Source organism: Struthio camelus, chromosome 20, assembly GCF_040807025.1.
Source record: "Struthio camelus isolate bStrCam1 chromosome 20, bStrCam1.hap1, whole genome shotgun sequence".
NCBI classification, from domain to species: Eukaryota; Metazoa; Chordata; class Aves; order Struthioniformes; family Struthionidae; genus Struthio; species Struthio camelus.
The window spans coordinates 6,139,995-6,154,537 of record NC_090961.1 but is presented as its reverse complement, the minus strand read 5'-3'; the positions used below and the strand labels follow the sequence as shown (position 1 = coordinate 6,154,537).

At 52.1% G+C, this 14,543-nt stretch overlaps 1 protein-coding gene across 1 annotated transcript; it reads left to right on the top strand.

Annotated features, from left to right (window-relative positions):
* The first annotated feature begins 481 nt into the window (after window positions 1-481).
* AIF1L (allograft inflammatory factor 1 like) lies at window positions 482-14,226 on the top strand. Its single transcript, XM_068914365.1, has 5 exons — window positions 482-599; window positions 5,760-5,826; window positions 8,683-8,724; window positions 9,861-10,023; window positions 11,812-14,226. Exons 1-5 carry the CDS (start codon window positions 522-524, stop codon window positions 11,897-11,899), a joined length of 438 nt encoding a protein of 145 aa, XP_068770466.1. The 5' UTR covers window positions 482-521; the 3' UTR covers window positions 11,900-14,226.
* The last annotated feature ends 317 nt before the right edge of the window (window positions 14,227-14,543 follow it).

The window sequence follows — 14,543 nt, the reverse complement described above, 5'->3', positions numbered from 1 at the left end:
CGAGATGGGAGGCGAGGAGTGCGGCGAGGCCCGGGGTGCTGCATCCCGCCTGCAAAGCCCCCACTTGCTCCCTGGCTGACACGTCCCTCCGGGGCAGGTCCCTGCTCCCAGCGCAGCTGCTGGACAGCGGGTGACTCGGTCTTGGCTTCTCCGGCCAGGGTCTGCGCCAAGGGTCTCGCCCCAGCGCGAAACAATAAACACTCCTATTATTGGGGGGGGAGGAGAGTGGGGAGCCTGACGCACTGAGCCGCTGATGGCTGAGAACGGGCAGCTCATCACACCGCCGCCCTGACGGCAGCGCCGGCAGCCTCACCCGCAGCCCCCTTCCCTCGCGGAAGTGAGGGGTGGCGGGGTGTGATGAGCTGCCCGTTCTCAGCCGGCGTGGGGGGGGGGGGGAGAGAGAGCAGGGAAGGGGTTAACGGCGGGGGGCGGAGGGCCCGGCACCGCCCGCCCGGCCCGGCCCTGCCCGCCCCTACTTAAGGCGGCGGCGGCGAGGAGGAGGAGGAGGGCGGCGGTGCGACATGGCGGCAGCGCGCCGCCCGAGCGGCGGGGGGCCGCGGCGGCCGGCGCAGGACGGCCGGCTGGAGGCCATCAACCAGGTGGGGCCGGGCTGCGGTGCGGGGCCCCGTCGAGGCGCTGCCCGCGCCGCCCTCCCCCCGAATCCGGCCCCCGGAGGCGGCCGGTGGCTGCCTGCCCCTGGTGGGGGGTCCCGGCAGGGGACAGCGCCCGGGTGGGGGCAGGCCACGTGTGGAGCCCTGCTGCGTCGTCTTCCCCCTGCCCCCTTCGTGTCGTGCAGAACCGGGGTGCCCGGGGGCTCTGTGCTGCTTTGGGGGTGTGCTGTTGGGCAGGGAGATGGCAGAGAGGAGGATGGGGACAGCTGGAGTTGTTGTCCCTTGTGGCACGTGCCAGCCTGGCCCTGAGCGGCATCCCTGCTGCGCGGAGAGGGTTGACGGCGGTGCAGCTAATGGCTTGAGAAGGAAGGTGATGGCCCGGCACAGGGGGCTAATGGTGCTTTGTCCACCGGCTTTCCACCTGCGGTGTCCTCTTGATAGATGGCTTTTCCTCCAGCAGCTCCCTGCAGCCTGGCCCTGGAGGGCCGGGGCAGGTCTGAGAGGGCCCATTGTGTGCCCGTGCTGTGGATGCTCTATGGCTGCCTGCCATGAAAGTCCTTTTGGGCAAGAATAGGCACTATTGTTCTCCAGGAGGGCTTTCTACTTTCCCTGTCCGCTGTATCAACGTGCTTGATTTCCTCTCCCTGGAGTGAGGTGTTCTGGCTACTTGGAAGAGCTGACTTGAGCCTTTCTCCTCTCTAATCATGGCAGAGGAAGTGAGTGCGGAGCCTGGGATGACTGGAAGTCCTGCAAGCCTTGGGTGGGTGGACTGGCGACTTGTGGATTAGTCCAAAGTACACTGGGCTGCGTGCCCTCTGTGCCAGGGTCAGGCAAGGTCCTCTCCCTGGTGGTGAGGGAGGGCTGAGCTTTGGTCTGGCCCTGTCCCCTGGCTTGACGTAGCCCATGGAGGCTGCTCAACTTCCCTCCTGGCTGAGAAGCCCTTTGAGCTTCTGCACATGAGAAGAAGGCTTTACCCTTGAAACAGTCAAGGATGGGAGATGCATAAGGTTATTTCTGGCTGCCTTTGGTGGTCCCTTGGTGTTACAGGTGGAGAAATCAAAGCTGAGCAAGATGACCCAGAGACAGCTGCGGGCATACCTAGCCCTTGCATTAACTGGTCAATAAAAAGTGCCAGTACGCTCCTCCTAGGCAAGGCTAAGAGACTAGCTGAGGTGAAGTTTATTTTAGGTCACTAAAGAGGGAATTAGATGATTGGAAATCAGGAGGTGCTGTGGCAAGAGCACTTGGCTGGCTTTAAACAGCACATTTTAAAGACTCCTCCTCAGCCATGAAACTTCCTCCTTTGCTGAGGAGAAGTGCAGATGGGTCTAAAATATCCCTGTAGCCAGGGCAGCAGTGAACATTGGGTCAAGGAGGAAGGAAGTGTGTTGTGCTTACTGCTGCAGTTTTGCCTGCTTTAGAGCTGTCCTCCAGCATCTCCCTGGTACCAGGTGGACGCATGATCCTTCAGCTTGTAGGAGCTGTAGGACTGAGGCTGGGAAGCTGTGCTTCCCAGGATCCTGTGCAAATGTGCCAGCCCTGCACCCTAGGGCTGAGCTGAGGGACAGGCTGGCATCCTCTCCCCTAAGTCGCCCTAAGTTTTCACAGGCTCCCTCCATGGGTGAGGTTTGGATGACGAAAATGAAACAAGCCGCATAACTCTGCAGCTGATGGAGGCAGGAGCTGCTTGTGTGTCCTTGCTGCCTTGCATGTTGGCTCAGTGCTAGGAGAGGGGATTCTAGCAGCTAGAAATCAAGCTGCTAACCACACGCATATCAGCTGCCTGCAGATATCGAGAAGCCACTGTGCTGTAGCGGCTCTGGGCAGTGAACCCCACGCTGCTGTGCTTTGCTGGCCCTGCCAGCTCTCTGCCTGGCAGCTCAGTGCCTCCCCCCTGCGTGGGTGAGGTGGGGGAGTGTGCTGTGACCAGCTGTACAACAGGGGCTCACACCTCCCTGTGATGCAGAGCTGATACACAAGCTTGGGTGGATATCCTGGCTGGAGCTAGGAATGGGGGAAGGAGGGAGTTTCCCGAGCCCTGGGGCTGCAAAACATTAACTATTCCTAATAAAAAGTAATCCCACAGTCTAGGTTGCTATCAGGCTAATCTCGTTGCCTCATCCCAACAATGAGTCCCTTCCCAGCCCTGTTATCCTGGCTGGTTTCTACCACAGAGCTCTTGCTGTGGGATAGGGGTCTTTGGCAGGCAATGTCCTGAGTGCACACGTGCTGCTGAAAGACATCTGAGTCTTCCTACTACTGAATTCCTCCAGCCTGAAGCGCTCCTTTGGGACCCCTTCTTGGCTCTTCCCTCTTCCTGGGGAATGGCAATCACATTGTTCAGCCTCGTGCATCAAGGTGGCAGGTCTAATCCAGCACAGATTAGTTTCAACCTCATTTTACCCTCCTTTAATGCGCAGAGCTGCGGGGAAGGAATTCAGCCTGCTGGAGAACAGGTGCCTGCTTCTCAAACCCAGGGCAGGCGCGAGCATCCCTCAGCCCCTTCCCAGCCTCAGCAGCGTGGCTGGCATCAGGTGCTTAAACAGCAATGTGAGAGCCTGGCCTGCCAGTGGGAGCCTTCCTCTAGGGACTGAGGAAGGATCTGGCTTTGCTCAGGTTGTCTTGCAGGTAGCTGGGACTTGTTTTACCAAATGTATTGGTCTGCAAAAGTCTCTTTGCCCAATAAAGGCTCTGTTCAGGGCAGGAGCAGGGGAGACACTGGGGCTTACTAGGCTGCTCTTATTAATAGTATGTGCCCCTTGAAGTTAGAGCTTTAGCAAAGGGCTCTGGGAGGACCTTTAGCTGCTTGAGCTGAATCTGAGTCACTGGGCCCTGGGGACTGAATTCCTCTGCACTATTGTGAGTGTGTTTGCCTTATCGCAGTCTCGGAGAAACTTGTATACAATGTCGAGGGTGGAATGCCTTTGAAATGAAAACCCCTGTTGCGCCCTTCAGTCTGGAGCAGACCCGTGACACTGGGCTGCTGAGTTCCCCACCGGATGAAATGCAAGGGGACTGGGTGCTGGGGGTGTGCCCAGTTTAGCTCATCCTGCTCTTGTGCCATCCTGCCAAGGGCTGTTAGAGCCCCAAAGCACCGGTCCCTGGCAGCTGTCCTCTGGATGCAGCCTCTAGCTATAGCCGTCCTTCTATTTTCACTCTTTCTGTGCTGCTTCTTGCACGTGGAGAAATACTGCTCTCTACTCTTGCAGCCTCTCCCCTGCTAGTAGATGCAAGTTATCCACTGCTCCTGCAGGGCAGAATGAGGCCATGCACTGGTAGCCAGGAGACTCTCTGGCTCTGTTTTGATTCTTGATGACACTTGGCAAGTTCCCTCTACAGAGGCTGTTTAGTAGCAGTGACAATAGGTAACAAGACTCAGCTTTCCAGTGACTTCTGCTGCTGATTGAATCTCAAAGCTGAACTGGGTCTGTTGCGTTGGGCTGGCAAACAATACCCCTGGGTAGAAATAACTGAGATAAATGGAAGCAAGTTGCTAAGGAGTGAGAAAGGAGGAGCTGGGGAACATTGCTTTTCCCCATGGCTCAGCTTAAGTTGCCACCCATGCTGATGGGGGAAGTCTGTGTCACACTAGTTGGTGGTGTCCCATGTGGAGTTTGTGAGATGGGAGAAGGTGATGACAGACACTTCTATCTACCTCTGCTTTCTAGAAAACCTTAGTTCAGTTGCACGTAAAGGATTCACCAAAGCAGTGACTGACAGTGAAGGCTTGTGAGGCATTTGGGCTTCCTGGGCAGGTGCAGGTGTCCCTGCCCAGCTGGGTAGGAGGGGAGTTGACTCCAGGTGTGCAGAATGAAGGGGTCCTGAGCATGGGCTACAGGGTTACAGTGGCAGGCAAAGATCAAGCATGGAAAGCTTTGGGGCTGGCTCCATGGCATCAGCTTGGGGGCTCATGGTGTCCCCTGAGCTTTACCTGGCCCAGCAGCCAGACTGGCACAACTCACTGCACTTGGGGATAGCTGATTCTTCCCTCTGGAAGAAATGAGGAACATGCTTTAGGGAATGGAGGGCACTTGGGCTGCTTATGGCTGTGGGAACCTCTTGCAGTCCTGATACCCTAGTGCCCACAGAAGGGCCTTCCATGGTGGGTGGGAGAGTGGAGGTGTCTTATCAATCACAGATGATGCAGATGTCAGTCCCAGCACTACCAGAGCCAGAGGCCCTAGTCTCTTAGGGAACCAGTCCTGCCTGCCTTGTGAACGTGGATAACATAGCAATGAGAAACATGCACAGCAAAGGGAACAGCCTCACTCCAACCCCCTGGAGGGGTTTTATCCTGGAAAAGCAGTACATAAGCTGTGCAGATGTTAATGATTTCTGCACTGAAGAATGCAGTGGTGTGGCTGAACATAGAGCAAGTCATTAAACTGCTGGGCTCACTGGGGCTAGGCATTGTGGGATGGTAGAGACAGGAGCAAGACCTGTAGCTGCCAGCTGCAGGGAGTGTGTTGCTGGCAGGGCACAGTAGTAGAGCTGGCTGTGGATGTTGGGGTCTGTTCTTTTGGGTACCTGGAGGCTTTTGAAGTGGGGGCTAGGGACATCTAACCAGAACTGACCCAGGATTTCCTCTCCAGCACGAGTAGGGGGTAAAAAGCATATACAGCCTGAGAGCGGGAGTCCTGTTCCTTCCCTCAAAATACCCGCTGTGTTCTGCCTTCCCTGTTGGGTGCATGAGGTTCTGCAAACTCTGTTCTATTTGCCAGCCTGGAGAGTTTATCCAAGAGCTTAAAACCTCTGAGATCACTGTCCTTTGTGCAAGGAGTGGGAGCCCTTGCTGGGAATAGGTGCCTGATCCACATGCTTTGCCTGTTGAGCAGAGATTTGGGGAGCTGCAACCTTGGGTGAGCAAGAAGAGCGGAGTTTCATGCAGCTATTACAAGGACATATGGGATCCAGACTTCCCTGAAGCTGCTGCTTCGAAATCTGAAGCCCTAGAAGCATTCCCCTTCCTCTGGAATATTAATGACAAGGCATGGAGGGATTCAACCCATCTTTAAGCCTCCTGGTACTGTAGCTCAGATGTGGCTCTCTGGGAATTGCTTATTAGCTCTTTTGGGTAATGTTGCTGTCGTATATGCTGGCGAGGGTGTTTTGCTTTGTCTTTAACCTTGGGGATATTCTCTGTTTTAGGAATTTCTCTGTGACCCAAAGTTCAGTGATGAAGAAGACCTGGAGGAGAAGTTGGCAGTGTTTAAAGGTGAGAATTGGAGGGTTTCCATGTCTTCTTTCAGCTTGACTCTTTGGTCTGAAGAGATTATTCTTTTCAGCAGTTGGATCTAACCAGCCTAGGATTTTCTGCTGAATAATATAAGTGGCTGAGCTGAGAGGGAAACCCTGCTTTGTATGTGGAGCTTAGTAAAACTCTTCTGAGATGTAGTTTTCCCACATGAGTCTTTGCACTTCACCTGCTTGCCCGGGCAGGGCAGGGTCATGTCACTGTGCAGATATCCTGACTGTTGTTGGTCATGTTGTTATTACAGCAAAACCTGCAGTGTGGGCAAAAAACCCCAGGGATCAGCAAAGGAGGAAAGTTTCTGCCTAGATATCAAGGGAAAACTAGCTGGCACAGTGGATGACACGCTAGCTAGATTCTTCCTTTAGTGAGTTAGAGGACCTCTTCCCATACAGGAGGGATCTCAACTGCTTGCCGAAAGGGGTTTTGAGGCCTTTATCCCTCCCCAAAAGTTTATTTCAGTCTGATCTGGTCCTTCCCAAGCCCCTCAGTAACAGGGCCAGCAGTAATGCTTCTAGTTTTCTGTCCAAAGCCTGTCTGTAACTCCAGAGTGTCAGCAAGTCTGGGGCTTAGGTCTATATCGAGTGCTGGGACAGAGGATACAGAAATTACCTGGAAAAGCCTGGATTTGGAGAGAGTGTGGTTTTTTTGGGGGAGAGGGGGATGTCCTCTGAGGCTTGTCTACAAGGTAGTTAAAGGACAAGATTTGGCAGGTTTGTTCTGAGTGCATCCACTTTTCCTTCAAGAAGCAGCTGAAGGCAGTTCCTTTCCCTGTGACCTCTGAGGAAAACATGCCTTCTGCGTCACAGTGCCCTCTGAGGTTTGTCCTCTGCCTGGCTCTAAATAAAGCCTGACCCTGCTTCCATTTCAGGCATTGCCTGCTACTTCCCTTTATTTTGGCTTTGCTATCCAGTGTGGAAGAAGCTGGCTGGGGGATTGTGATCCTTTACCCTTCTAGACGTGGAGGAGCTGGATGCCTGATTTCCTCCTGTGCTCCCCCTCCTTCTGTTGCCTTTTGTATGGCTTTGGCTTTTTGCTGCAGCCTTGAATTATTTTCCTGTCGCAATCGGGAAAATTGCAGAAATCTCTTCAAACATTGCAGTTAAGTTACAGGCGCAGAATTCCCTGTAATGAGAGCCCTTGGCATCTGTTCCCGCTGCCTCGTGCGTTTGCCTCCATGGCCTGTCCTGCTCTCTAAAGCCGCCTCCGGCTCTTCCAACAATCAGCTCATTGTGTGATGATGGGGAGGGTGTTTCTTCTCTGCCTTCCTTTCCGCTGCCTTCCCCACCAAGAGTCCTGGGAGCCCTTGTGCAGTTGGTATGTGTGTAAATGTATTTATGAAGGGAGGGACCACAGCAGGGTTTTGTCCTACCGAATCACTGCAGCTGAGATGGAAGGCAAAGATAGTGAGCTGAAGCTTAGAGCATGATGATGTAAAGCTGCCTCTGTGTTTTGCACTTTTGGCTACATGTCATCTGAGGAGAAAAAACATGCTGGGCACAGCAGAGCAGGGTCTGTGTCCCCAGGGATGCCTGACCTGCCCATGAAGGCAGCAGTTCATTTGGGCAAGGCCATTACAGTGGGGCAGAGTATGGGGAGGGTCAGTTCCACATTAAGCATGACTTCTGGCCTCTAAGCACATGTGTGACTGCCTCAATTTCATCTAGGATTGGTGGCTTGATGCTTCAAGGGAGCTATTATTTCTGCTGAAAGCATGAACAGCTTTGGCCTGTAGCGAGGACGCCCACAGGCGAAAAAGCCTGAGCCTTGGAGCTCTCACTTAGCGATGAGTCCTTTGAGGCAGTTCTGGGGACTGAGCACTAACTGCAGGGCAAGTGGGGATTTCTCCAGCTAAATTTGGATGGATGGTGGCAGCAGGTATCTTGTGCTTTCCATTCAGTTGAACCAAGATGATGAGGGCCCCCCTGTGGTGCTAGGTGCTATATGTTCCTTAAGTAAGACAAATCCTTGTCTGAAGAGCTTAGTCTAAATGAGGAACAACTAGCAGGGAAGTGAAGGGGCGGGATGTGGAAGTGTGCCTCTCCCAAGATCGGAGGCAGCACAGGGCTAAAATCAAGATTTCCTGACTCAGATTAGCACTCTGTCTGCTACGCCATGCCAGCTTTCTTCCTACAAAGCTGATCAGACCTTCTTGGGCAGGCACTGCTTTCTCTGAGGATGCTAGAGCTGCCAGGTTCAGAGAGGTTTGTGACACTAGGCTGGAGAGGCAAATAGCCTGCTCCAGCATTACAGCTCCTAGGCATGTTCTCAGCTTCACCCTCTTGATGCGGTCTTTGAGCATCTCTGCTGGCAGGTGCTGCCCTGAGTGCAGCACAGGGTTGGGAGGACCGTAGTTTGTCCCTTGCTATTGCAGGAAACTACGTCATTTAATTCCTCTCCTAATCCAATCAAGCCTCATCTGAGAAGTGCTCAGGGTTTTGTTTTTCTTGCTTCTCCTTCTGGGAGGTTGTTCCAGAGCTTTGTTTTTCTGGCTGGAAACATTTTAAAGCTGTTCATGGCCAGCTGATACCTACTTGTTCTTGTGCCAGTGTTTTCCTTCAGCTTAAATGAAAAGCAACCACAATTAAAGAGCACTTAACTCTAGAGCCCTGGACTTGAGATAAGGGTGCTCAAACCAGGTCTTGAGACCATATCCTTCGGAACAGTTTGCTTCTGGCCGTATGTCAGTCTTATCCCCAAATCTTCTGTTTCATTGGTCCAAGCAGGCAGCGCTCCCAAGCCCTGTGTACCCCTACTGCTCGTGTTCTCCCTGCTGGAGCTGCTCTGACCTGCTAACTTGCTTCTGTGTGTCTCTTCCAGAGAAGTACATGGAGTTTGACCTGAATAACCAAGGAGAGATTGGTGAGTGACTCTTTGAGGGATGCTGTTACTGGGCTGGAAGGACAACAGCCTGCTGAGACACTCTGCTAGATCTGCTGCTTTCCTCTCTTCACTGCTGCTGAGGAGGGAAACCTGTGGGCTGCTCCTATGTCCAACTTTGCTTGGCTCTTGATCCCCAAGCAGGCACTTCTTCAGCTCTCCAGCCCCAGCCTTTAAGCGTTCTCAGTCTTTCCTCACCTGCTTTAAGACCTCAGCTCCTCCGAGTCTTGTCCTCCTCCTGAGTCTTTCTTGACTCCTTTGCTTCCTTCTCTGAATGCTTTTTTTCCCCCTCTCCCTGTTTCTCCACTGAGGCCTTCTCCTTTCCAGTCATTAGTATTTTCAAAATTGGGAAGCTGTAGGGTTTGGACGGTCCTGGGTTTTCGCTGGCTTGAGGAAGAAGCTGTGTAAAACCATGAGCCTTTCTACTGCAGACAAGCTCTTTACTTTGGGAGTGAAGAATGAGAATTGGGCTGTGAATCTGGTCAGCTAAGTGGCCCTGGCTTGGGTCTGGAAAGGCTCCCTCAGCCCTGGTTATGTAAAGGCTTCTCAAGGCCTGGAGGTGACACTGCAGTGTAAGCACTCACATGCTGTGCCCTTCCAGGAGGCTACTGCCTTGCTCCCTCCTCCTCTTTTTGAGCTGAAATGAAGCCTGTGGGGAACCTGGAGGAGGCCAGACTCCGGACTGCCCTGCTGTTTCCGGGAGGGAAGGGGCCGCAGGTCACTGCACAGTGAGAATAACCTGAAGGAAATGACCTGTGGTGGTGGGCAGGGGCATCTGTTCCATGGAGCCAATTTGTCTCCGACTTTAACGCTGCTTCCCTCCTCCACATCCCTGTTGTTCTTGGCACCGCTCTCTGAGCTAGACAGTAGCATTCCTAAGTGTCTCTGGAGCATTTTGAGAATTGACCCTCTCTGGTATGTATGGTGCTTTATTCTCAAGCTATGGAAATAGGAAGTGATGGTTTGTACTGGAGGGCTTCTTTTGGCTCTCAGCTGACTGTCAGCCCCAGAGTACATAGGTGAGGTGGTCTGAGTTGGGAACTCAGGCCTGCATCCTAGGATTGGTCTGTGCTTGGTGTAATTGCATCTCAGTAGCACTGACTGCCTTGCTCTTGCAGATTTGATGTCTGTCAAAAGGATGATGGAGAAAATGGGGGCTCCAAAGACCCATCTAGAACTGAAGAAGATGATCTCTGAGGTGACTGGAGGGGTTAGTGAGACCATCTCGTACCAGGACTTCGTCAATGTAATGCTCGGCAAACGCTCTGCTGTACTTAAACTGTGAGTGCCTTTGGGATGGAATGGGGAAGACCTAGGATCTGAGCTGGGGTGTTGGGGGAGCCTGGAAACAGAAATTGCTCTGCCTGGGCTCTGGCTGGTAGAGGTGGAGCTGTGCGGGCTAGGCCTTCATGGAAGGGAGAGGAGGACTCTCATGGAGGGCAAGTTCCTTCCACTGTACAAGGCCTCTAGCTTGAGATCCTAGATGGGATTCCACCATCTAGAGCTGGCCCGTGCGGCTGGGCTGGGCAGTGGCAGGTGTTCATGGCAAAGCTGCCTGCTATGTGCTAGAGCAGGCTTCCTCCTACATGATCGGTGCAAGTGATTCTCCTCCTTTTCCTAGAGCATGCAGGCACTCAGCTTTGCAGGACCTCTTGCCTCTTCCCTGTGGCTCTTGCTGGCTTTGCACACAGGCTTTGCCTGTGAATGGTGTGAGGACTTGAGCAGTGAATGAGGGCCCAGCAGGGCTGGCTCCTATTTGCAATAGGATGCTCTGTCCTTGCCTGGTTTTGGAGAGCGAGGCAGTGTGAGAGTAGGTGGAGAGGGGACACATGCTTAAAACAGCTGGCTTGTGCTGGTAGAGGTTTTCTGTGGTTTTCAGCTGCCAGCGCTGGCCTCCCACGGCCTCCTCTGCCCTCTCAACGGGGCTCTGAGTCCTGCTGTAACAAATGGCTTCTGAACACTAGCTTGGCTGCTGCTAGCTGTGGGGTGGGCTCTCTTGGCTCCATATTCGCCTCATTGAAACCTGGCTTTGCCTTTTACAACCACAGAGCAGGCTGGCCCTGCTTTTGTGTCTTTAACTAATGAATAGGAGTTGCTCCCCTCCATCCCCCTTGGCCCTTTCTGAAGGCAGCTTTAGTAATGCAGCCAGCTTTCTGGGCAGGTTGGGAGGAAGGATCCTGTGCCCACCTGTCACATGTTCCCTCTGAGCTGGTAGACACTCGTTAGCCATGTGTCTCTCCTCTTCTGCACTGACTGCCCTGGGTCTGCGTGTTAAGGTGGTGTTCTCCCAGGCACAGACAGACTTCTGACACCCCTGCTTCCTTCTTTCTCTCCTGAAGCAGGCTGAGCCTTCAGCCTGTCCCATATCTTCCATCCTTCCTCTAAACTGCGGCAGCTTTCACAGGTGGATCCCTTTTGCTAACAAACAGGCACCCCATTGTCTGTTGGACTCTGAAGCAGGAGCAGAGATGTAAAACTTGTCCCAAGAGCAGTGAAATCTTTTGATCCAGCGTGGCAGCTGACATTCCCAGCATGGCTGCGGTCCTCAGGGAGGAAGACAGTGCTGGCAGTTGCAAAATGCTTAGGATTCCTTTGGCTACTCCCTTACTCCTTGTCTCTGCCCTCTTGCCTGGCTGCAGCTGCTTGCTTGATTCTTTTTTTTTTGTTTCTTTCAAATGTTGTGCAGTGTCATTATGTATGAGGTGGGCCAGGGATGGTATATGTTTTTATGCATCAGGAGTGCTTGGCATGCAGTGCATGCCCGGGGATTCGGAAATGGCTGTCTAAAGCAAACATGCTAATCCTCTGTGCTTTGGGAGGAAAACCAGCTGGGGCATTGGGAAACCCGCTCTTGGAGATTGCTGGAAAAGCAAAGCTGCCTGCTAAGCTGCCAGCACTGCCCTCTGTTGGCTTTCTGTCCTGTTAGTTGTGGGATGTCCTTTGCATAGGAAGCAAAGGCTCATTACATTCAGCAGACGAGATATACCCCTAATGATGGGTGAAGTATACCCCTAATGATGGGTGAAGATGGACTTGTTCTTTTCATCTATATTATCTGCTGTCTTGCAGGGTCATGATGTTTGAAGGAAAAGCCAATGAAAGCAACCCAAAACCTTCTGGCCCGCCTCCAGAGAGAGACATAGCCAGCCTCCCTTGAAGAGGACAGGCTGGAAAATTGGAACTGTTTGCTTTGCTGGTCTGTAACAGAGGTTACCTGTGCTTTGTTACTCTTTACTTTGGACGGTCTTAGTTTTCAACTAACCTGCCTTAGAGGAACAGCAAGGGAAGCTGGGGACCCCCCACCCAGCTCGCATCTTTCTGCTACATCCCTTAGCCAGCTTGATTTGTTAGAGAGAAGCTGTAGCACAAAGTATAATGTGAGACCAAAAAGAAAAAAATCCTGGGATCTTACTCTTTCCCTTGCCCTCTCTGCATTTCCTAGACGACAAGGAGCTACTTTCCTCCCAACTTGTGGATTCAGAGCTGTGCTTGTCTCTGCAGGTTCCTAAGGGGTCTCGTTGCCAGATGCTGAGTGCTTCTCTGGCAGCAGCTCTGGCCCCTGACAGCAGCTTCATGGGTGCAAAGAATTAAGTGCCTTCACTGCTCCATCCTGTGCTTCCTGACTTTGGACTAGTTCTTCCCCTCCTGATCTGGCCAAAACACAAGTCAGGCTCCCACCTTTGTGGCCTAGTCTCTTCCCAAATGAAGATGAGAAGGTGCATTGACACCAGAGGTCTACTTGAAGGCCTTTATGCTTGGAGTGGACATGGCTTCCTGCAGGGATGGGCTTCTCTCTGCTCCTTGAGTTCATCCTGCAGTCAGATCTTCACGAGTCTGAGCCAAGTGAGCTGTTAATGATCCTTTTCTAGTGCCCTTTAAGCAGATCTTAGTCCCAGGTCTCAATAGCCCCAGGAGTAAGACTCTGCTCAGCCAGCATGATGTGCCTGGGTCTTGCTCTCCTCTAAGACCTTTGCTTGCTGCTGAGGTTGGGATGGTCCTAAGGGAGTATTTCTTTAGCTGCTAAGTTCAGCAAGGACTTTCCTTTGGGCTTCACCTTGAACTTAAGTGCATATCATAAGTTTTTAAACTTGCAAAAATAACTGGCTGGAGTCCCTACCTCCCTGAAATCAGTAGGGCTAGCGTGCCCCTCTGTTCTGGAGGCCAGTTTACTGGGCCCTTCCACTACAGCTTGCCTGCTGAGAGGACATGATAAAATCTCAAACATAAGCTGTCAGCAGGAACATGGTCTGCAGATAAACCATGCAGGCAGCATCCTACTGGCTCCTACCAGAAGCGAGATTAGAAATAGGCAAGAACTGTCTCCAGATGACAGCTTTTGGCTCCTGGCTACAAGGCAAAGACAAAATTTTCCACAGGATGCTTCTAAACCAGAAGGCAGACTGGAGGGTGCCTCTGCAACCATGATGGATTAAAAACCCACCTGAGCCCTGAGGTCCTCAGAACCTAAAGGCATAAGTTCTACAGAACCTAAAAGAACAAGTTCTGCGAAGTCTGTCAGCTGAGGAAAAGCTATCAACCCACTGCTGCTTTTAATATCTTGGGTCTTCCTCCTCCCTTCCTAGTTTGCTAGGCTTTTCCTTGCCCTCCAAGACTTACTGGTTAGCCACAGGAAAAAAAGGCAAGCAGCAAGTGAAGTCACAGCCCTGATCTAAAAAAGGGAAGCTGCAAACCTATCCTGAAGAGGTGGAGAGTGCAACACCAGCCAGCTCAAGTGAGGCTGATTAAAGCTACTTTAGGGCCCCTCCCTGATAAATCCCTGCTTGGGTCAGATCTGGAGCATAATCTCTGAACAGGTGGCTGTCTGTCTTGTCCACAAAGTGCAGAAGCAGGCCTGCTGTTAGGCCTTTACAGCCCCTGAGGAAGGCTTAAGGGAAATTGAACCTGCAGGTTCAGGAAACTGCTGACTAAACTGTGAGCTCTGCAAGTCTTTCCAGACCATTGTGGATGAGGATCTATCTTCGTGCTGCTGCTCAGGCTTTCTGATTTTTGCAGATCTTTCTGCGTATGTTTCAGCTTTGTCTCATGGGACGATTGGGTGTGTTTTCCTGATGTAGAAAATCTCAAGCCTGCAAAATAGGAATGATTTACAAGCATGCAGTAGGATGCCAGGATCTAGAGGTAGCTGGGACTCTATCAACCTTCTGGATACTGTTGTGATTCTTGCTCTATGCACAATTTCTGGATTCCAGATATTTGCTTTCTTCTCCTCCCTCCCCTTACATGTTCTTGGCAGCTTTTAACTTTTTAAAAATCATTGTTTAATAAATTTTTTAAAAGGAAATACAGATGATTGTAACTCTATGCTAGACTTATTGTTCCTGCCAAAGGCTGCACTTTTAAATAAAAAACAAATTCTCACTGCTGTTTGCGTGAAAATGAAAACTGTAACGGAGAGATAAAAACAGTGAGGAAGAGCAGCACCAGTCTACTGAAAAGACCAAAAATAAATCTTCTGAAACTACACCCTGTGTCACCCTTATTTAGTTTGGCTTTTCTGAAGCTTGGACCAAACGACCAGTTGCAGATTAAACAAGCTCGTTTCCAAGTTGGTTAATATAAACCCTCCACTAGATCCTGGAGATAAGAGATCAGATCAAGGAGGCCCCAACCTAACAGCTGACCGAGCGCTGTGGAGCTCGTGTTACAGAGCGCAGAGGCCGCCTCCTGAAAGCCAGCCTTCTTCTGACTTCGTGGAAAGGAAACAGGTGGCTGCGCTTGTTTTAAGGAGTTTTGTTTACCAAAAGCACTCGCTTGCGACGCGGCTCCCTTTCCCTTGAAGG